Here is a 23,698-nt window from a genome sequence, read left to right on the forward strand (position 1 = left end):
AGCCCCTACCCCACTCCTTCAAGGTAATTAAAAGGAAATGTGCAGTTTTCCTTCTATCACAACAAAACATATTTATGGTGAGCTCATTACATTGATGCAGTCACCAGATTCTCTTCACTCAACATTTAATGCTTAATATCGCTGTGGATTAAACCACAGAGCCTAGGACTTGTTGATCAGAAGGTTGGCAGTTCGAATCCCCGCAACGGGGTGAGCTCCAGTTGCTCGGTCCCTGCTCCTACCAACCTAGCAGTTTGAAAGCACGTCAAAGTACAAATAGATAAATAGGTACCGCTCCAGCGGGAAGGTAAATGGTGTTTCTGTGCGCTGCTCTGGTTCGCCAGAAGCGGCTTAGTCATGCTGGCCACATGACCCAGAAGCTGTACGCCGGCTCCCTCGGCCAATAAAGCGAGATGAGCGCCGCAACCCCAGAGTCAGTCACGACTGGACCTAATGGTCAGGGGTCCCTTTACCTTTACCTATCGGAAAGGAAGTTATATTATTTTTACATGTTTGAACATCTGTTTGTAACCACATTCTTGTTTGAACTTGCGTTAACCAACACCAGTTATGATAATCATAATAGTACACTGAGAAAGGTTTGCTGTGTTGGAAAAATTGAACTTGGATTTTGAACTCTGTAAAGGTGTTCATTGCTGGTGCAAACTGTGCGATAGCATTGCACATAGGTATTACAGAGAGAGCTTTTCTTCTTTCACAAGTGTATGTTAAGGATTTGCAGAAGGTATGCAGCAGTTTTGTGAAAGCCCATCACTGTGGCAGATATGAATAGCTTAGTAAATACCCGTTTTAATTGACTACACATGTCTGGAGAAAGCAGTTGGTTTGTGCCGCACAGGTGAGAGTGTAGTGGTGTTCAAGAAGAGAACATGCTAGATACCAAAAGAAGTAAACAGACCAAAATTTGTATGGGATACAACTTCACAGAAGCAAGCCATGGCAGGAAGCTAGGTCCTATTTCTGATAGTCCATGCATTATCAACACTATTAGTCTAACCTAGACTGCTGGAACATGCTTAGAAGAAGGGGTGCCAGCTTCTGAAGGAGAATGTGGGGGGGGGACAACATCACGTGGTGCATGACATCAGGACATCAGAGGAGCTGGGGTGGAGCCTAGCACAGCAGCAGCATGGCTTCAATGGCCACAGCTCCTCCTGCCACTGCCACCAACCAGGGGCTGTTTTGCCACTTCTTCCTCTCCACTGCAGGAGGAGGAAGAGAAGGAGCTGGTAACTGAAGCCCCACTACACTTGGTTCTGCGCTAAGCCCCTCCCCTGATGCTTTTGGACATTGGGGGACCTGCCTCCCCCCCAAAAAATTGGGTGTGGGAATGTTCGGCCCCTCCTTGGAAGGTGAGAGGTGACTACAGTGGTACCTCAGGTTAAGAACTTAACTCATTCTAGAGGTCTGTTCTTAACCTGAAGCACCACTTTAGCTAATGGGGCCTCCTGCTGCTGCCGCGCCGCCGGAGCACGATTTCTGTTCTCATCCTGAAGCAAAGTTCTTAACCGGAGGTAATATTTCTGGGTTAGTGGAGTCTGTAACCTGAAGTGTATGTAACCCAAGGTACCACCGTATAGCTTTCAAGAGCTAACACTGTTCCCATGACTCTTCTCACCAATTGTTCATGCCAATACACTGTAGAAAATATCATAGAAGCTGATATTTTGATCAAATGCAGGCTATTTCTTTAGGTACATACCATAAACATGCCTATAATGGTGAAAGGACTGAACAGAAATTTAGAGTTCCTAACTCAGCAAAATAGACAGTGGGTGGAATCCAATTTCCTTTTGTTCCAATGGAAGAGAAAGGAAGGTGATATTTGCCAGTTCCCCCTCCTCCCTGCAACCCCTGTGTCCCAAAAGGTTGGTTACGGGGTTTTGGAAGACCCTCCAGATCAGTGTATAAGGTTATGCAGGGGACTTACCATAGGAAGAAGCAGCCAGCAAAATCACCTGCCCTCTTCTCTCCCATTAGCAGTGGCTTCCAATGGATCAAAAGTTCTTCAATAAGCACAAGGATACAGTTGGAATCATCCCTCCCTCCTGGACAGTACACTGCCATTGAAGTAGTAAATGGTGCAATAGTAACAACATTGTGATGCTGATAGGAATTGGGCACTTTTATATCCTTTCTCCTAAAGAAGGCAAAAGGTAGCATCTTTGTGGGCCACAGCACAGCAGGCTGGTGATGGCCAACTGTGTGTGTGTGTGTGTGTGTGTGTGTGTGTGTGTGTGAATACAGTAAGGAAAGACATGACACCAGCTTGAGATCAAAATCAGCCATAACTTTATTGATTACAGATGTAGATCGGATTTGGCTTAGAAATTGGTGACTGATATTTCCACCAGGGTTGGTCCTAGTGAGAGGATATCCTCCATTGATGCAGATCTATTGGGGAAATCCCATCAGCATGCCATTCAAGGATGTTCTGTGGCCCAACAGCCCCTGTCTGGACTTCCTACCCTTGGACCCCTTTAGTGGGTTATGCAGAATTTATCCTGGAATTTTGTGGGTGGGTCACCCCCTCCCAAACCTTTTGATTAAGGACTTTTATGCCCTGCAATTAGACGGGCTCTTACCACTCTTCAGGGTCTCTGAGAGAGCCATTTGTATTTAAAATCACTGACGGGCAATCCCACCAGTCTGCATGGCTGGCTGAGGACAGTGCTGACCTAACCTGAATATGCAGGGTTGCCTTCTCCTGGCCCCCCTCCATCAATTGTGCCAGACCACAACTGCCACCACCATCAGAGTGGTATCCATAAGTGGTATTCGCTCTCACAGAAGGTGGTCTGTTTAAAAATGTAGCCTGCATTTATTTTCTTTTTAAAAAAACAGTATTTTTTAACTTTAACAAAAGCTTGTTTCTTAGAAACACAGTGCAGATTTTGTTATCTGTCAGAGGATTTCCAAAGTCAAATAAATATTAAGACACCAGTAAGTTGGCGCGCGCGCGCACACACACACACACACAGCGCCCAATTTAAAGGTTATGCTTGAGGACAATACAAGCTGAAATCCTAAGAGAAAAATTTACCAATATGTTCCAACTGCTTTGGGATATTCTGAGGATACAAATAAGCTATTAAAAATTCTTTACTGGCCACTTAGTCTGGTTTATGATACCTTTGTTTTGTCATAGCTGCACAAAGCAGCTGGAACAGACTTGGTGAATCAGGTCCTAAGAATATAATAGAGGATAATTCAGGGTTAAGGACTCCATAAACAAGCCTATTTTTCCCTAAGAAGCTTCAACAGAAGGCTCCCTTTGCTCCTTGCAAGCACAAAAGTGGTTTGCAATACAAATGCATAGAACAAAGTACATTGCTCTAGCAGAGTCTCATTTGAAGGTCAAACAACAACATATTGCAGTAGTTGAGCATGTGGTCTGTAAGAATAGCTATTGTCAGTCACATGACCCAACTTTAAATTTCACCATGTATTGTTCATTTTCCCCAATTATTATTTATTTTTACAAAATGCCCCCACAGAAGTTGCAGTCTGATGGCAATGTTTAGGTCCATTGCAACTAGAGAGCAGATGTGAGAACCTTTGGCACGCCAGATGTTGCTGGACTACAACTCCCATCACTTCTCACCATGGTCAATAGAGGATTTACAGGATCATGTTGACTTGTTTGTAAATTATCCAAAGTATATATATATTTGTCCTATTGAATAACAGAAAGCTGATCCAAGCATCAAACTTCACTTGCCTCCCACAACACCTTCAAAGCAACAACCCTAAATGTACATTTGAAATTTGCAGAATGCAATGCAAGTCATTGTGTGTGGGCACAGGAAAGGTAGAGGCTACTCATTCCTCTCTGGTAGTTTTTTTTGGGGGGGGGGGTTTAAAATCAAAATCACCCTTCCCCAGTTACTTTTCCCCATTGTGCCCCTGGAGTGGGACTTCTACATCCAACAAGGCCTCTCCTCCTTCCGGAGGGGAGGTGTTGTGGGTGGGAGACAATTCCCACATCACGCAGGGGGCATTATGCCCCCTGCCCCATTCACATGGCTGGCGCACCACGCCCCCGGTTGATCACCGAACCGGGCGGCTTGGTGGGGGCGTGGTTTGCTGCTCAAGATGCAGCCGCGCCAGCCATTCTGCCCATTCTTGCCCATTAACCTTATACACTGTGTCCACGTGTCTTTATTCCTCCAAGCAGGGGTCGGGTCATCGAACCACAAATGTACATTTACTTAGCAAAGAAAAGGAAAAAAAGACAGGATTGGTCTTTGTGTGGCTAGATGTCACATATAGTTTTCTCCGTAGGTCAGTATTCTCTGTCTCAAAATGCCAAAAAGGTGTCTTGAGATTATCATACAAGTCAATATGTTGCAACAATCCCCTATTGTTTGCTCTAGAGGGTAGGACCTGAACCAATGGATTCAAATTACAAGAAAGGAGATTCCAACTACACATTACAAAGAACTTTCTGACAGTAAGAGCTGTTCAACAGTGGAAGGAACTACCTTGGAAGGTTGTGGATTCTCCTGCATTGGATATGTTTAAGCAGTTTGGATGGCCACCTGTCAGGGATTCTATAGGTGTGATTCCTGCATTGCAGGGGGTTGGACTAGATGACACCCCCCCCCAATCCCTTCCGATGATTCTGTGAAATATACCTCCATAATTTTTCTAACCCTTTTAAATTATTTTATGCTAGTGACTGTTGCACTATCGTGCAACAATGGCTTTCACAGATCAGGCTTGTATTATGTGAACAACTACTTCTTTTTGTTTATCTTCCAACTGCTTATCAGTTTAAATGGGTGAGCCTTTATTCCTGTGTTTTGAAACTATGAGAATATTTTTACATGTTATAATAAAATCTATAAAATTAATGATTTTATGAACATCTTATATTCTGTTTTTTAAACCCTGAAGTTCTAACTATTTGTAATCAGCCCCAGGATAATTCTGGCCATTTTATATTTCATTTTCCTCCTGTTATTTCTAAGTAGATGGAGAACACAACAGATCAGTATAATCCACGTGTTGCATTGAGACAGAGTTGGCACCTGGATGCTTCAACCTACACTATACCCTTCAGTATTGTTAAATGCAATGCATTAGAAATAACATTCATTATACCTGGGCATGATTCATTCTTTTCCAGCGTAACTGTTTATGTATTTTATTCCCAGTGATAAAAGGCTGTCGTGAAAAATTGTAGCAAGAGGTTTTTCACTCACTGACTGCTGAAGTTAAAAGTATCTTTGGTTCTTTTATAATCCTTCTCTCTGGAACACAAGCATTTACTAAGTAAATGGAGGTGGGAAAACCTTAATGCGTCAAACCATCTGATCATTTCAGCTGCCACTGCTAGTTTTCTTGAAAGACTGAAAAACTGCACAAATCCAGTCAATGTATGGTGGGTGCTTGTAGATAGTGAGTTTATATTTTGTGTCGTTGCTGGCTATTATTCATCCTAGGCTGTTTTGTTGCTTACCTCTTCTGTTGTAATACTTTTCTCTGCATAGTACAGTGTCTGTGTGTGTGTGTGTGTGTGTGTGAGAGAGAGAGAGAGAGAGAGAGAGAGACAGAGGAATTACTATTATCAGTGACTACCTCTTACTGTTCTTCTCAAAGCTCCATCAATAGCCATCTACCCAAATGTGACATTTTTTATTGGTGCTCGTTCATGACACTTTGGGATGTATTTCATCCTTTTCTTTGTGTGCGCCGAGAAGCATAGTGGGGAGAATTGAATCTTGACATTTTGGAGTGAAATTGTCATGTTTTCTTTTTGAAATCCCTGTAGTTATTTAGTGAAATACTGCAGTGGATAGGGGGGTTTTTCCCTTCCTGTTGATATATAAATAGAAGGAAGATTAGTTTTGAAAGCACAATGGATTCTTAGAAAATTCTTTTTTTTAAGTAGACTATACCTTGATGTCTGTAACAGCTTTGAAGGACTGAAAAATCCAGAAATGAAAGGAAATGGTCTGCAGCCTACTAGCTGTATCACTGAAAGGTGCTATAATGAGAAAGAAATGAAAAGTATTGTGATAAGGAAGGTCATTTTTCTATAATTCATTTCACTTAAATCTTGATAAAAACTCCATTTGAACTTGATTGAAGGTGGTGATGAGACTGAGAAGTATGTGTCTGGGAGACATACTTGGCCTATATCTTGATTTATAATTGCAGCAAAACCAAAACACTACATTAAGAACTGTGGGATGGAAAAAGAATGGTAAGGAATACATCGTGAATGCACCATGGATTCCGTACAGCAGAACTATAAAAGAATGAAAACATTATAGGAGCCTACATGCAGATCATTAGAGAAGCCCTTGGGGACAGTTGGCCCATAAGACAAATGGACAGCAGGCCACCAAAAGCAGCCAGTTCCTCCCCTTTTAATCCCAGAGCTTGACCACTCTCCCATTCCTATTCTCCCATTTTATAATCACTCTGCCCATCTTCCTGAGTGGATCCTGCATGACCTATTCCTATTTCCAGAGTGGGAGAGAAAAAACAACTTTTCCCCCCATGGAAAAACAGTGTCCAGGCAGGGCAACAAGAAGACCAATTCTTCCCAATACCTGTCTTTCCGTGAGCTTGGAAATACCTAGCAAATCAGGACACAGTTACTTACTGTGGTTTGCATAAGATGCTTCGTTTTAGAGCAACACACACAATCCATACGTTGCAAGCTCTGACTCAGTCTAAGGCAGCTTTCTATATTCCTATGCATTGCATTGGATATTTATATGTTTGTGAAACACTGGTGTTCCATCTTTCTTGATATCACCAGGCAGTTTATGGCATCATAAGGGCTTCTCTGTTTTATTAAAACGTTGGTTCTGGTAGCTGTTGCTGCAGTTGCAAAAAATCTACCTCCCAACACTTGTCTATGACATAGATATAAGGAGCTCTGAGCCCAATCCCTTCCTCTATGGTGCACACACCCCAAATTTTAGGAGTAGTCTCTGAAGTATGAAAGACTTGGAAACTCAAAATGCTGAAGTTACCTAACTTAAATTATACTATTTCAATGTATTTAAAAGTTCCACTCCGACTCTTCTACTGCAGGCATGTTCTCAGCACTTTTCTTTTGTAATCAAAAACTCTTCAAAAAATAGTGTGTGGGTTTTTTTAAAAAAAAATGCCTGATAAAAAGTAGGTCACGTGGCACCAGTGAGTTGGGGCTTCACATTTCACCACTATTCAAAATGGCATGCCTCCAAAAATGTATGCTAACAAAACTTCAGATAGTATTATAATTAATCTTTTACCTCATTGCAATGGGAACAATGGCAGCAGATCATCTGGCTGCAGTATTTGTTCAGAATATGGCAGAAAAGAGCCTACTTGGGTTTTGTTTCAGGAGATTTGAAACGGACATGGAAAACTGACAGAATTAAAATGCGGCTGATGCTTTGCCCCTCAGTTACAATAACAACCCTATGGACTCATCTGCAATTGCAGGACATGTTTATACTATAACATAGTAAGTTAAATTTAGCACAGAAATTATACATCCTTTTCTTAGGTGTGGTGCAGCAGGGGTGGAGAAATGAAACGAGCTTAAAACTTCAAAGCAGGCTTCTGTTCATACAGTTCTTACTTTCAAATATCGAAAACTTCATGGTTTCTTTTCTTCATGAGTAAAAAGCTGAGTCTGCATTACATGGATTTGTACCTGCTGATACAGCAGGTTCAGAGTACTATAATGAACAAGTATGTTACCTTGTTTGAATGTGACGGTGGCAGAACATCACTTTCCCTCATTGCTATAGGCCCAAATACATTGATATGTAAGTAAATCACAACAAATAGTGAGCACGAGCAAAATAATTTGTTGAGTCATTTCAACTAGAGTTTATAGTTTTTAGAAAGATTCTCCTGTTTGTGACCTGCGCCCATGCATCTCTGTACAGTACAATTTGCAAGCCTTAACTTCTATTTGTTAATGATCTGTTTTCCACTCAACACTTCCGTGTAGCAGTGTTAAATGAGTGCCAAGGGGCTGAGTTTCCAGTTTAGGGATGAGTGATCTCAGGTAACAAAAAGATCTAAAGTACAATTAAAATAAATAAATACAGTTTGGTTTTGAGAGGCTTGAACAGGCAAACGTGCATTGAAAATGTCCCCATCTAAAAGTTCAACTGCAGGACAGCAAGAGCAGCCAATTTGTATTCAGCCTCTGTGCAATTTAATAGGCCTTGTCGGGGTGCTCTGTGCAAACTCCATTTACTTGAACGGAAATGGTGCAGTATTCTGCAGTGCCTGGTGGAGTTTCCCTAGTTATCTGCAGTGTCATAAAATTACAATTCAAAAGGTTTTCACTAGGAGAGGTATAGTTAAAAGTCAAATGCTAGATATATTGACTGTCACATTCCTGCCTATCATGCTTCCATTACGCTTCCTCCATTAGCCATACGATGCAAAATGTCAACACACAGCAGCACTTATTATGCAGGTATTTCAGAACAAATTGACACATCCAAAATAAATGTTGCAGCTTTCAGTTCAGAACCATTCTGCTGAAATGTTTACCCATAGTTAACGTTCCTACATTATTGCCTATCTTTTCATCTCTGCCTATAATGTCTGTATGTGTAAATGAATTTCATTTTAGGTGCATAATGGTTTCAGAGTGCAGCATCTATTTGTTGGGGTTTTTCCATGTTCAGGAAACTGTTTTACTTAGAGAATAAGGTTTATGAAACACCAAAATAAGTTTTGGAAGTTTTCACAAAATAATTGCAGTATATCATGGTAAGGAAGCAACCTTTATCTGATGGCATTTAATTCACAATACTGTAGACTGTGCAAGTAAGGTTCTATTAGTGATATATTTGGAAGTCTTAAGAAATCAAATACTAGATTGCTTTAAGACTATTAGAAAGAAACGTAGCTCTAGCAATGATGCTGAAAATTTGCATTCTGTGTGGTTAAAAAAGCAGGGTATGTAAAGAAGAAAATCAACAAAATTATGATGAAATAATTATTTTTAAGAAGGGAGATATTAAGAAAAACCTCCTTTACGTACCTGCTTTGTCCAGGTGAAAGTACACTTAATGAACTTGTTTCATGTTATTTCTATGGCATTGTTGCTACTCAATATTTTCTCCTCTTTATGCTTTCATGAGTCATTAGCTACCTAATTACAGTGGTACCTTGGGTTACAAACACCCCGGGTTACAAACACTTCGGGTTACAGACTCCGCTAACCCAGAAGTAGTACCTTGGGTTAAGAACTTTGCCCCAGAATGAGAAAAGAACGTGGCAGCGGCAGGAGGCCCCATTAGCTAAAGTGGTACCTCAGCTTAAGAACGGATTCAGGTTACAAATGGACCTCTGGAACAAATTAAGTTTGTAACCAGGGATACCACTGTACATTCCAAGTAGGTGAATAAAAGGGGGAAGTAATGAACATGGTTCAGGATTACTTTTAAAGAGAAATATTTTATATCATTTACAGAAGTGGACTAAAACCTTGTATCTAGATGTGATGACAGACTTATAATGAGATATCAACAGATATACAGCTGTTCTGCCACCACAAGACTGCTAAAGAAAAAGTCAGCTACACAAAACCCAAAAAACATGTCAGTGATCATTGTATGAGCAGTAAGCTTGATAGGTTTCTGCCACATGATTATCTCCACCAATCCACTTAAGAATAGAAACTGTTGGTGTGATTTTTATAAGATTTTCTTGTCCCTAGAAAAAAATTAAACATGACCTTTTATCAAAAAGTAGCCAAGCTGTAGCTGAATTAGGCCTAAGTGCCATGCTCAGGACAATTCCCTTAGCTGACTGAAAAAGGACACAATCTCCCTTTATAAATTAATATGCCAAGACCACTACACTGACAGCCATAGAAGGGTTCATTTGAGAGGCTGGTTGGTTTGCCCAAGGCTTTGGAATTCCCCCAAACATAAATTTGTTGCATATAACTCTTCAGTTGCATACAACTCTGATGCTGGGCTGATTCCTTAAGATCGCCTAATAGCAGAAAGGGTGAATGTTTACAATCAATTTTGAGAAGGTTGTTGGTTTGTTTTTAAGCTTTTTTTAAAAAAAATTGTGGTTATGTTGACTGCCTGGGTTGTGCTTAATGATTGTATAAAACTTGGCAACTTTAAACAGAACTGTACAGGTACTTACTTTCATTTGGTATGTATTTTTGTTTTCTACAAGTAATAATAATTTTTTTTAAATCCTATTAAGTTAGAAGTATGCAAGTCACCAAATGTTGCATTTGACCCCTGGTTTGAGTATCAATAACTCACTTTTGGAGACATGGCAAAACATGGGGTTTGCTCTGTAAACTGTAGCAAAATAATTGCAAAACTTTGGCACTGGTTTGAAGTAAATTAGACAATGTGGGAATTTGAGTGCTGTTAACTACAGTGGCATTAACTTTGAAGCCTGGTTTGATGTATTTACTTGCTGTGTTTTGGGGGGCACTGTGAAACATGGGGTTTTCGCTGCAAAATGCTGCAAAACTTTGGCAACCATTTGGAGTGAATCAGGTGCTGTTGAGTTTCATTTTAATACCTATGATCCCAGTTTGAGCATCATTTACTCAGTTTGGGGGCACCACAAAATGTGGGGTTTTCACTGAAAATGTATGCAAAGCGATTGCAAAACTTTGGCACCAGTTTTGAGTGAATAGGACACTGTTGGATTTCTGTGTATGAACTGTGAACTCTGGTTTGCTGTATCAGTTACTCAGTGTGAGAGTGCTGCAAAACATGGGCTTCATGCTGCAAAATGCCTGAAAAGCTTTGGAACTGGTTTGGAGGGAATAACAAATTTCGGGGTTCATAGTTAATGAAATTGACCACTGCATATATTTGAGCACAACCCCTTCCTTTTAATAATATTTATAGGGTATGTGTGTGCGCCCCCCCCCCCAATTTGGAGCTGGTAGAATGAGTCGAGATCTATTACAAAATGAGCCCGTTCATCTTTCATAAGTTTAGCCCGCTGTGATCACTGGGGAGAGTCTTCTTCCTTTGGGAATTGAATGTAAAACAACTGAAACAGATTGAAGTTGGCAGTGACTAATGAAGTCTTGTGCAGGAGTCAGGAGAGTCAGTAGCTTCTCACTAGCATAGATTGAGAAGAGAGAGACACAGCAGCCTCTTTGTCAAGTCTGTATTCTTTGTGGGTGTGTCTCAAGATTGACTGAGGAGAAGGTTTGAAAATATTTCCAACTCTTTTCCTTCCTGTTGCTTAATATTCTCATTCTCTCTCTCTCTCTCTCTCTCTCTCTCTCTCTCTCTCTCTCTCTCTCTCACACACACACACACACACACACACACACACACACCACACACTTCTTACAGAGCAGATAATTTCAGGCTTCCGTGTTTAATGAGCCAGTACAGTTGCCTAGAGGTGTTCTACATAATAATAATTTTAATCAGTCGCACAAAATTTATGAAGCTAGAATTCCAGCCCAAATTACCATAAATTAGAGCTGTAGTCCATTTGTTTTCCTGAGAGGCGCCTACACTTCCCCAATCTGTCTATATGGCCTCATTGTCACTTAACCTTGCAAGAGAAACCATCATTGGTATAAATAATATGGACCAACTTGGAAGCTGGAATCATTTTTCAAATGGAGGCAAGCATTTTGGATATGGATTTTTGTTGTAATTTTGCACTGAGGGACTACAGTGGTACCTCGGGTTACATACGCTTCAGGTTACAGACTCCGCTAACCCAGAAATAGTGCTTCAGGTTAAGAACTTTGCTTCAGGATGAGAACAGAAATCGTGCTCCGGCGGCGCGGCAGCAGCAGAAGGCCCCATTAGCTAAAGTGGTCTTCAGGTTAAGAACAGTTTCAGGTTAAGTACGGACCTCCAGAACGAATTAAGTACTTAACCCGAGGTACCACTGTATAAGTCGAGGCACCTAATTTTACCACAGAAAACTGGGGAAACTTATTGACTTGAGTATAAGCCTAGGGTGGGAAATGCCGACAGCAGCAAAGGCGGAAGAGGAGGAAGGAGCAGCCCGAAAGGGCTGCTTTCGGGCTGCTTGTTCCTCCTCCACCGTTGACAACAGCCTCTGCCACTCACAAGGGCAGGCACGGGAGCCACGCTTGGCAGAGCAGCGGCGGCACGAGCCGTGGCAGCAAACAGTAAGTGGGACCCTCACTCAAGTATAAGCCGAGGGGGGCTTTTTCAGCATTAAAAATGTGCTGAAAAACTCAGCTTATACACAAGTATATACGGTACTTAACCAATTCTGCCACCTCCTCCAAACTCATAACAATATGTTAGCCCAATGCCAGGGTGGCCTTGAAATGGAAACGTCAGTCCTGGATGTGTATCAAGCTAATACCAAACCATAGGATAATGGAGAGAATATGCAATTTGCGTAGCAGGCCCTTGAGGTTGAGTATGGGAAAGCTTATTATTTCTATTGGGTGTTGTTTTATTTTTATTTTGGGTGTGTGTGTTTTAAATTTTTTAAAATGTTATGTGTTAATTTGGACTTTGTATAATAATCTCCCCACACAATGAGTTTTCACAGTGAATTCTGGTAATATGTTGCTATGACAAAGTCATTACTGACACTATATAATTGTTGTGGTAATTAGTAGATTTATTCAATGAACAGCACTCACACACTATAGACTCATTACTACACAATGTGGTATTAGCACATGCATTCCATGCAGATGCTCCAGGCACAACCACTAGCATCTCCAGATACGGTTTCGAAAGACTAGGTGGACCAGTGGACTGGCTTTATAGAAGGTAGCTTTCTATGTTACTAATGCCCTTGACTTAAATGTATGTGTGCGCTTGCTGGAATTCTAAGTGAACAGCGGCCATCATACTCTATTGTAAAAGACCCACAGTCTATTCTTTATTTTCTTATCAAAGTCACAGTGATATAGAACAAAATATAGAAATGTTGCCTTAGCAGTTACTCCTGAGCTCTTTGTAAATTGTACCCATTTAGCAGCTAAAACATTTTAATGTAATATCCCTCCATAATTTATAGCCTTGCATGGGATAGTTAAAGAGTTAAAATAACCAAACCATGCTCTCCCTCTAATTGAACTACTAGTCTGTGCAAGAGTGCTAAGATTTGTGTTTTCCAACTCATTAAACTGACAGCAGAAATTAGTTTGTGGTATCTAAAAAGTTAAATTACAGCTACACGTGTCATTTACGTAATGGCGCATATAGAAGATGCTTGATTTTAATGTTTGCTATAATGGAGAATTTAAATTACAATGTTTGTCAAATCTCTAATCTTTGTTTCAGAGTGGAATATTAATTACGCTCTTAACTATGAGAAGTAAATAAAACGAGCATCCACTGACTGCCTAGGGGTAAATTGCAGATTACTGACAACGTGACATGATGCGCTAAATGTCAGTTTTGTCAAACAAATTTAGAGGAACAGTTAAACTATTAGCTTCCTGTTGTTAGAAGGGCTTTTTTTGTGGGGAATGGCTGCTCCAAGCAGCAGGGCCACTGTACCATATGGAACACTAACGAAGCTAAATTGAAAAAGTGAGATGAATGAGGAGATAACAGTACAGACACACTCAATTAGTTTATAACCATCTATTAACTTCTGTCGGTGGCATTGAATAAACAATAGATTAACAGTTACACATTTTGGGTTTGTAATGCCAATTGGAAGGCAAGGTTGGTGTACATGAAACTATATGCACATGAGGGATTCCTCAGGATTCCTCAAAATACGAGTGCTGCATGGGTGCTGTTTGAAATTATCTCTGTCTTGGCTATTCTACATGATCATATATTAAGCTTGTGGCTACTTTCAATTTTATCACTGGTTTTTTTGCTGGCATCATATGTTTTGAGCATTGTGTGGCTGTTATATAGGGGGAAGAACACCTGACTGACTGAGTCAGTCAGTGAACGGAAGGAGGAATTAGGCAAATGTCCTGCATGCTAGTCCTTGGTGACTGTGAGCCCTCTGTCACTGTGGGTTGTGTTATTCCTTAATGCCAGGCCAGTGCTTGGTAGCAGTGAAGGCTTCTCTGTTGGACGAAGTGCGGCACAGCCCTCCAAAGTTTATAAGGCCCCCCCCCAAAAAAATAGCCCAGTCTTTCTCCTGTCATCCACAATCATTATTAATACACTTCCACTGACTCAGAGGCTTCCTAGATGCTTCTGCTCAACTCCTCCGCTAAACAAATAAATATCATTACCAGCACATAGTGTTGTGTTAAATTAGGTTGTCCCAACTGTATCTACCAGGCATAGGAGCCAACTCCAAGGAGCCAAGGTCTTTTCAGCTCCCCCATAAAATATTTGAGGAGGATGAACCCACCCACCCCCAAGTTGATGGGCATTGTAATTCAAATGGTGTGTGTGCATTGTGATCGATTATGCAGGGTAGGGCTTACCTGCCCCCTCAACATCTCTCAGAACAGGGCTCCCTGCACTTTCGTCTTGAAGACATACCAAGTTGAATAGACCGCTGTCCCTCCTTGAATGGAGGTACACACCTGCTTCAGCCAAGCTGAAGGCATATGAGAGCAACAGGGAGAACTATTAATATGTCAAAGAGAATCAGGGCAACAACACAGCCCTGTATTACACTGTTGTTTATAGGGAAGGCATTTGAGCATGAGCCGTCATATTGGATGGTGCTGCACATATTCTCATGGAAGGACACAATCATCTTGTGAAGGTTAGGTGGGCATTCTATCTTGTTGAGCAGTGTGAAGAGTCCTTTTAACTGACAAGGTCAAAAGCCTTTGTCAGGTTTATGTAGGTGAGGTTCAAGGGATACCTCTTCTCTCAGCATTTCTCCTGCAGCTGGTGCAGTGAGAAAATCATGTTGACTGTTGATCTCTGAGCTCAAAAGCCACATTATGACTCTAGATAGTCAGCAAGTGACACTACTCTGTAGAGAACTACACAGGAGAAGGTTTTCCCCACCGTACTCAGCAGGGAGATCCTACAATCGTTGTTACAGTCATGGCGGTCACCTTTGTTCTTGGCGAAGGTCACAATGCTGGAGTTATGCATGTCTTGTGGCACAAATCCTTATTCCAAACACCACAAGAGGAGGCCACGGAGGTGTGTTGTGAGGGGGGAATGGATCTGGCTTCCAAAACTTCTGTCGGGATTCCGACATTATGACATTTGTCATTTCAGAGACCAGAAAGCTAGAAGTTTTCCTTTTGCAGTTATAGAAAGGTTTAATTACTGCTTCTACAACAAAGTTTTACTATGTGGAAAGTACATTCAGATACCCAGCATAAGTCTAAGCACAAACTTTATCTCTTATTGAGGCATTGTGTGAATGACACAGCATTGACTGTCCTTTGTCTGGAAAAGGGAAACATTTGTAGTTAGAATTTTCATAGAAACCAACCAATTTTCATAGAGACAAGAAGAAAGGCGACATGTGTTTGAAATTATTCAGGATATGTATATTAGCATAAAATCAAAGGGTTGAATTGTGGTTACAAAGCATGGTGGCATCTAGAGGTATCAATATAACCTCTAGCTCCGAAGTGCTATCACAGAGTCATATCATATGGGTCCTTGAGTTACCTACTATATGGATCAAAGGTGGCCTTTTCACAGATGTAGCTTTGGTGTATCACAGGACATCTCCGAATATATTTGCATTAGTTTTAAAAAGGCCTCCTACTTAGCTTCATAAAAGCAACAGAAGATGGATGCCTACAGTGCATACCTCTCTTAATATGTTTCAAGCTCTGCATACAATTGACAGCATGACTGAATAAGAAGGTGGACTCTTTAATCATTAGTCTCTTTTCCCCCTAAAATGGTAATTAGTCTCAAGATGAGAATTTCAGAATCTGTCATAAAGGAGAGCCAGGGAAAACCTTTCATGCCTACGTTGTCTGCTGCTATATATCACACAGCTACCCCCTGAACAGGCCTCAGGGGTATCTGTTTATTTCCTCTTTACTGTGCTTCTTTGATATTGTAAGAAAAAACGAGGGTGAAGAAGGCAAACTTTCCAAATAGCAGACTTCATTTTTAAAGCAATAGGACAAATATGAACTTTTTTTACTAATGGGAAAATGTAATTCTACTTTATATGCAATTGAAATGTTATATTTTTCTACTGCCTTGATATATGAAAGACAACTCAAGCAGAACTCCTCATGACACAGACATTTATTTCACATTGTAATGTTACATTATATATGGAACAAATAAATGTGACCGAGTCACATAAACAATACTAACACTTGAACTGGTAGATCAAGTGTGGGCCTTTGCATTTACAGGGATTTATTTCTTCTGTATTTCTTGTCATTTATAAAGACCGATTTTCTGCGCCCATCTTTTCAAAGCAATATACAACTAATCAAAAACAAAAGTATATGTTAACAATTAAAGCAACTGAAACTGGCATACTTGAACTATATCATTCAAGTCCGATCATACAAATGATGAATTTGGTTACAACCTTTGACCCCATTGACTAGAATAACCCAGTACGAGTTTTCTTTACTTTTGTTTGGAATAACAGACCACCATGACATATCACAAACTGCTTTTGTAACACAGCTCAGTTTCAGAATATGTTTCCCTTACAACATCTAAAACCTTTTAAGTTATGCAGAAATAATTGACCAGAACTTTGGATTCTGGCTTTGTTATGGAAATGGTTCAGTAGTCAGATGTTTTAAATAAATAAATCATGCTGATATTCAGAAGACGTTTGGGTCCATAATACAAATGACCCAGCAGCACATTCTTGTACTTAAGAGAACCATTATAAAATAACGTATTATCAAGGCTAAAGAAAATCTAAAACGGGTGGGTGGGGAGTAATTATATCTTCACTGTAGTCAGGTTGGTGACCAGTTATGGGATTCCTTTTTATCCACCTGGGTTACTTTGATAATATAATAAATAATGAGCAAAACTCTCTAATATTAAATGTATTTGCAGTGGCTGAAATATTGATAGTTGGCAAATGTTGTATGTTGCTTAGAGATGGATAGTTTCAGTTTCTCATTTTCCCCATTGTAAGCTCGGTTTTTCACCTCCCATGACCAATAATCAGTAGGATCTGTTATTTGAATCCTGACCACTCATAAAGAAAAAGTTAGCTTGATTCACTTTGTGAATTTCCAATGGCAGAGAGAGGGAGAGAGTGCTCCAATCTTTACAAAATGTAGGTTTGCATGAAATATATCTGTACTTTCTGCTGTTCATAGTATACAGCACTAATAAATTGCTGAAATTTTATCCTGCTGGGTCTTTTTCTTTTGAATATTTGGCTATGCCCACTAAGGTTGGTATGCTCATTATGACATAACAGATAATGTATTCATATAAAAGTAGATCTGAGTGTTATTCAATGAACTATTGCAAGGCTATATTGCCTACCCTAAATAATTTCAGGTAAAACTGGTGACAGCAAACTTAAAAACAGTTGTGGCATCCCTCAAACTAATAGAGACTTTTATAGCACGTTAAGTCAGGCAAAAATAAATACCCTAATTTTACCCAAGAGTCAAAAGCAAACAATGGCTTTTGTCCAATTGTGAAAAATTACACCCGTCAAAATTAATACTAGTTGCTCAACTTGCATGTTATCAGTGTTGTTCATATTCCAACAGAGTGAGTGGAAATGTGGGGGTGAGGTAGAATGATAGAATCAAATATAGTCAGAAATAATAGCTGATAGGAGCTGTTCCTATATTTGTCCTATAGTTCTGCTAAGAGTTTTCAATGCTTTTTTCCTCAAATTCTTTTTCCTGGCTCAGGGTTGTTTTTGAACAGAATGTCAGTCATTGTAACTTCAGGGGTGGTCTTTTAAAATGGACAGCCTTGACTAGCATATAGCTGTTAGATTCATTTTTACCTGTAACCTGAGCCAAGAGTTGACATCCTTGTTACATATGGTTTTCTGATTTTATTCTTTTTAAAATTTATATTTCAATATTTTGTAGAATAGCTAAAATAGCTTCTAGGTGGTGGATAGGTGACTTGAGCCATTTTGTACTTTTTGTACTTGAACAGAAATTGAATTCAATACAGGAACATTTTGAAAGAGAATATGACAAATACCTGAACAAAGAGAAAATAAGTACTCATTATTTTGGATTGTGTGTTTTTATGACAACTTTAAGCATCATTTTAAAAAAAACTTTTCTTTTTAATCATATAATAATTGGATACCATATTACTTGCCAATCATATAGTGACCCTAAAATCTTTCTCATTTTTGATACTCTTGATTCTAGCAATATAACAAAGTTTTCTTGATCTCTGTCAATCATCCATCTAGAAATGACTGACATCTTTTGAGAATTGTAGTTGGCAGTTCAGAACACCCTATATGGAGCGTTGAAAACAACCTGGAGATATTGGTGAACTGGAAACATGTTTCTTTAGATTGGTTTTTCAATTTGCTAATCATATGTAGGAGGACTAAAGTGGTTTTCAGACCTTCATTGAATGTGTGGAGACATGAATTGGGATCATTCCTCCTGTCCCTGCTTTTGATCTCTAGATGTTCATTGGAAGTTCTGAATAGAGCCTACATGTGTACCATTGTGCACCCATGGGATCTCTCCATGTAATCAGGAACCCTGCAAAGGTACCAGTTGTTCCATCTGTGCAAGCGCTCCAGCTTGCCTGACAGAACAATACCCCTTCTCCCACATGCTGTTTTAGGGGTTTTCCTCCCCCCCCCCCGCACCAATTTCAGGGGGCATAGGGGAAGAGAGGGAAGAATGCCCCGTTGTGCAAGCAGGAGTCATTGGACATGGACTTCTACTAATATGGCTGGTTAGGTGCATCCCACCCATAATTTGTTGGAGTAACTAGAAATGAGAAGGGGTTAATTTCCCTCAGGAAATTAATTTCCCTCAGGAAATGGGTGAGCTAATTGCAGGTACAAGGTTAGCCAAGCCATTTGCTATGGTAACGGCCCAGAGTCCTGATTGTATCTGTGATTAATGCAAGTCAGCACAGTAGTGTCAATCTGTTAATCTGTGAGTGGTCAGTCTGTTGGTGTTACTTGTCCAGTGTTATGTCTTGAATTGCTGGAGTTTATTTGAAGCAATGGAAAAACCTTGTACTTGAATGTATCTGTATATATATATCTATATCTGCCAAAGCCTATAAGCTGTATATATCTATGTCTAGAACTGTTTTACTGAGTCTTATCTTTCGCAACAGTAAATTATTAAGCTGCTTCCATGTGGTGAATGGTACTGGGAACAACTTCCACTGCGTGGATATCTCACCTGAGATTCCCAAGATAATTAATATCTTGCACCTCAACATAGATTTATGTTGCCAGAGTGACTGACAAGAGTAGTAAGAAATGAAGAAGTGCAACTGAAAGAAGTAATGCTAATATAGATAAAACAATAAAATAACAACAGCCAATTTAAATGCGTGCTAAAAATCATACTGCTCTTAGTTAAAGATTGCTTAGGACTTAAAAATGTGGGAAAACAAAATGTTTTTATCTGGTCCCGAAATGATAGTAAGGCATTCCAAAGATGAGGAGTCACCAAAGAAACGGCTATCTCTCCAGTCACTGCCTGCCATACTTAGGAGGGAGTACCATTTCCTTGTGGTACATACAGTTCCTCTCCAGAGCTGCTGAACTCTCTGTTTTTTCGGAACTGAGTTTCAATATTTTGACCCTCTTCCAGTCTCTTATTGCTTACATACCCCAGATCAGGAGTTCTGTATAACCTTAATTTGAAAAGCAGACAGATCTAGGTGACACCCAACTCCTTATTCCTAGATGACTTTATTCAGCTGCTTCATATGAATCCTGAACACCAAGGGGGGAAATATATTGTTTTACTTACCTTATAGAAGTAAGCAAGTAGTGTTTTTCTTTTAACCAATTTTATCACCAAAGTTCAGACCATTTCATTGCTTAAAAATCTTGTTTTAACAAAATGCTGCTGCAAATTCTTGTTTAAATATGTTGCCTGATAAGAGTGTTGATATATAGTTTAATGTCACTGTGCAGTGATATTTTTTCAATTTCATGTGAAATTGAACATTATAAGCTTGTTGCACGAGCTCACTCTCACCAATATCCTATTTTCCCTATAATACTTATAGTTTAACTGGCTTAATAGTTCTGTCTGTCACTGTCTATAAACTGATCGGAATGTTCATTATTTCACAGAAAGTATAAGCCTGCACTAACTCTGGAAATTTTGTGTGAAGGGTGGCAGTAATAGCAGACATACATATAGCTCTCACCCACTCCTCTATAATTTGCCAATCTCATGATAAAACAAAATGTTGCATTTCCTGTCTCTGCCTACAGCAGCCACTGGAGTAGAGCAGGGCTAGGGAAATGTATAACATTGTACAGTAAGGACATGAATAAGTTACAGTAGACTTTTAGAGTAGGGGAGGCAGCTAGATGCACACTTGTCATAGGCTGAGTAGAGCCCTCTCTGCCCCACTTCCTCAGGTGCAAATGCAGGTAGCATCGGAGACCACTGCAGGGAAGAGGAGGTCCATGCATACTCACAAGATCCAGTGATAGTTACCATGTTGAATGGCTTAAAAAGATGGTGATAAAAAGTCATTGGTAATAAGCCTAACAATGTGTGCCCATGTATAGGCGTATGTGAGTGGGGTGACAGAAGCCTTCAGGGGAATCCACTGTGTTAGCTGTGAAAAAGTTGTGGGCACCCATATGTTGCTAGACTACAACTGAAATCTTCCCTGACCATTTGCTGTGCTGGCTGGGGTTGATGGGAGACGTAGTCCAACAGTGTCTGAAGGGCGCAGGTTCCCAATCCCTGCTCTCTGTTCAGGTTCTGTGCCCATGATGGATTGGATTAAGCCTTAAAACCTCTATTTCACTTATCCCACCCCACCCCATCCATACAATGATCCATACAACAACTGCAACTCTTTCATTGTGTTTTGATGAATCTGGTTATATTTACATTTTACTGCTTTTCTCTTTAGCGAGTATTTATTTTAACTTAATTGAAGATTGTGTTTTTCACCGTTGACTTAAATGTGTGTGGGGGTTTTGTCAGTAAAAGTTGTATTTCCAAATGGACAGCTGATATAAAAAAGATAAATTCTGTGCTTGCTTACTGTGGCATCATCTTTCTTCCCTAATGTTCATTCCTTAAGGAAATTGGCTAAAAAGCGGAAAGAGACATTGAGCAGCACACGGCAGGAAATGACAGTGATGGTGAACTCAATGGATAAAAGCTACACTGAACAAGGCACCAACTGTGATGAGGCTTTCTCTTTCATGGACACACACAATCTAAATGGGAGATGTAAGTTTAAAATGCACTGGGATGCAGCAATCACTTTTTATTTTTGTCGGGCAGGGGAGGGAGGGAGGGAGGTCTAAATGGTTCTTAATATACTTGTTAGTCAGTTCCATGGGAAGATTATTGACTCATAGAAAATCCATAGGCCCCAGAATGTCTCACTGTTCATTACATCACAGCAAGCATTCTGGTGAGAAAGAATAGTTGTTATAAAATAAAGATAAGTTTGCATTTTTGTCTTTCACAAAAAAAAGCACACATCAATGTAGCAGGTGTTGGATTCCATTTCCTTTTTTATTTTTACAATGCTGAAGGCTTTATTGCTTTCATACCAGCTGCATGTCCCCATGGCAGTTTAGCCACTTTCTAAAAATGTCATAATGAGTTTGGAGGGCAGCCATTTAGTCAGTCATAAACATCAACTAAGGTTACAATTGACATATTTCAGGCTTCCTGGGGTAAGAGAATTAATGCAATTAATAATTGTTTTGGACTCATACCTAGAGTTATTCTTAAAGACAGTAAAAAACCCAAAAAAACTGAAATCTCATATATTGCTATTACCGCCCAATAAAATAGTGCCACTTTTCTCCTCGAGATAGAACAGCGAATATAGGAAACTGCCTATAGCAGGTCAGGCTTTTTGTCCATCTAGCCTGGGATTGACTACACTGATAGATTGCAGTCCTCCAAGGTCTCAAGCAGAGGTTTTTCTTAACCTTGCTAGTTGACTTCCTTTTAACAGGAGATGCCGGAGATTGAACATGGGGTCTCCTGCATACAAAGTATATGCTTGACCACTGTCAGAACAGTGCACAGGCCGTACACCAAGGGTAGCTGGTATGGCACTTTCCAGATGTTTTTGACTACAATTCCCATCAGCTTCAACAATGATCAGAGGTGGTGAGAGCTGTAGTCTACAACATCTGGAGAGCACTATGTGTCGGCATCCTTCGGGGGTCGAGAAGCCAGCTGGCTAGCCCCCAGCTGGATGATGCCCTTCCAGCCGTGACAATCCCTTAAACTCCGGCTCGACGTAAATCAGCGACTCAGACTTCAAAGCCTGAGCACACTATATCAGCAGAGCAAACTGTGCAAACAGAAGAGGCGTGAGGCTTGTGGAAACATACTAACAAGCTATGGATTTATTAAGCATAAATCAGGACAAAGAAAACATGTCGTCTCTCATTGCCATCTCCTCAGAGAGAGAGAGAGTCAAAAGCAAAAGCTATACACAATGGAAGTTCCCAGCAAACTATGCTGGAATGTAAACAGACATGTGACATGTAGCAATCTCACATGTCTGCAACTTAAGGTGGAATGGAAAATCCCAACACGGCTATCCAGGAAATGGACAAATATTCATTTTCTACCACAAGAAAGATGCTCCATGAATTAACATGGAGCATCAATAAAGAATACACTATTGTGGTCTAGCTTCATGTTTCCATGAAAGCATTAGGCTTCAAAAGCAAGTATCCTGTGTCCAGCATTAAAATGCTATTGGTCAGAAATTCTACCCAAATGCTATTTCCGAAGGATGAATCCCGGATATGTCCAGGAAATTCTGGCAGCCCTAATTTACATCAGGATGGGCAAGTCTGTTGATTTCAGTTTCTCTTAGTTTCTCAATTTTCCAATCTTAAATGCAGGTCCCCATCCCCACATTTACACATTGTGGTTTTAAAAAAAAAAAATCAGAACTTACATCAGTATTGTGGTGTGAATTTATCCTAATATACATTTTCTTGTATGCCATTTTGCCTAATATACACAGTTTTGAAAAGCTTTCCCCTATATAGTTATATTTCCCAAATAAAATGCATTTTTGTATGCAATTTTTTCTAATATATACATTTTTGTGTACACTTTGTTCCAATATATGCATTTTTATTCACATTGCTTAACTAGAAAACTGCATGGCAAAATTCATAGAAGTGTCACTTTCAAAGGATGGCTGTGTTTCAATTTACATATTGTTTCAGAAAGTGCAAATTAGGTAGATACACCTTTAAGTATGAACTGAATTAAATTTTTCTCCCATCTCCACTAGAAGTCGCATTGAGTTGAATGAGGCTTACTTCCAAGTAAATGAGTGTAGAATTCCGTCCTAAATTAGAAATGCTTTTAAGCTAAAGCCTCTTCCAAAATTGCCTATAGAAGCTCTGAAGCTGCTATAGCATGGTTGCTGCCTACATTTCTTGATCATCTCAGGAATGGAAGGAATACATAGTACATCTTCATATCCCAATAGCTTTGCTCTTCAGAAAATTCAAGCAAATCTGGTGTGAGAAGGGGCTGTAGTTTAGGCTCCCCCCTCAATAACTTTAGATTTGCAGTCTTATTGAGAAAAGATGATGATGTTAAAGGTAACAGCACAAAGGGCCCCAATAAAACATAAAAGAAATTAATGGAGTC

At 39.9% G+C, this 23,698-nt stretch overlaps 1 protein-coding gene and 1 long non-coding RNA gene across 14 annotated transcripts in view; one reads left to right on the forward strand and one right to left on the reverse strand.

Moving 5' to 3' along the window:
• LOC309348554 overlaps positions 1-23,698 on the reverse strand; it is a 507,755-nt gene that overhangs the window by 325,970 nt on the left and 158,087 nt on the right. The gene's annotated exons all lie outside the window — the stretch shown is intronic.
• The window catches only part of PTPRM (protein tyrosine phosphatase receptor type M), a 413,445-nt gene that overhangs the window by 304,941 nt on the left and 84,806 nt on the right, over positions 1-23,698 (forward strand). For all 12 annotated transcript variants that reach the window (XM_081873808.1, XM_081873803.1, XM_081873804.1 and 9 more), the window contains one exon: positions 21,132-21,283. In XM_081873808.1, the coding sequence (XP_081729934.1) occupies positions 21,132-21,283 (152 nt within the window). The remainder of the gene's footprint in view (positions 1-21,131; positions 21,284-23,698) is intronic.

This window comes from Podarcis erhardii (assembly GCF_964252035.2).
Source record: "Podarcis erhardii genome assembly, chromosome: 8".
Classification (NCBI taxonomy): Eukaryota; Metazoa; Chordata; class Lepidosauria; order Squamata; family Lacertidae; genus Podarcis; species Podarcis erhardii.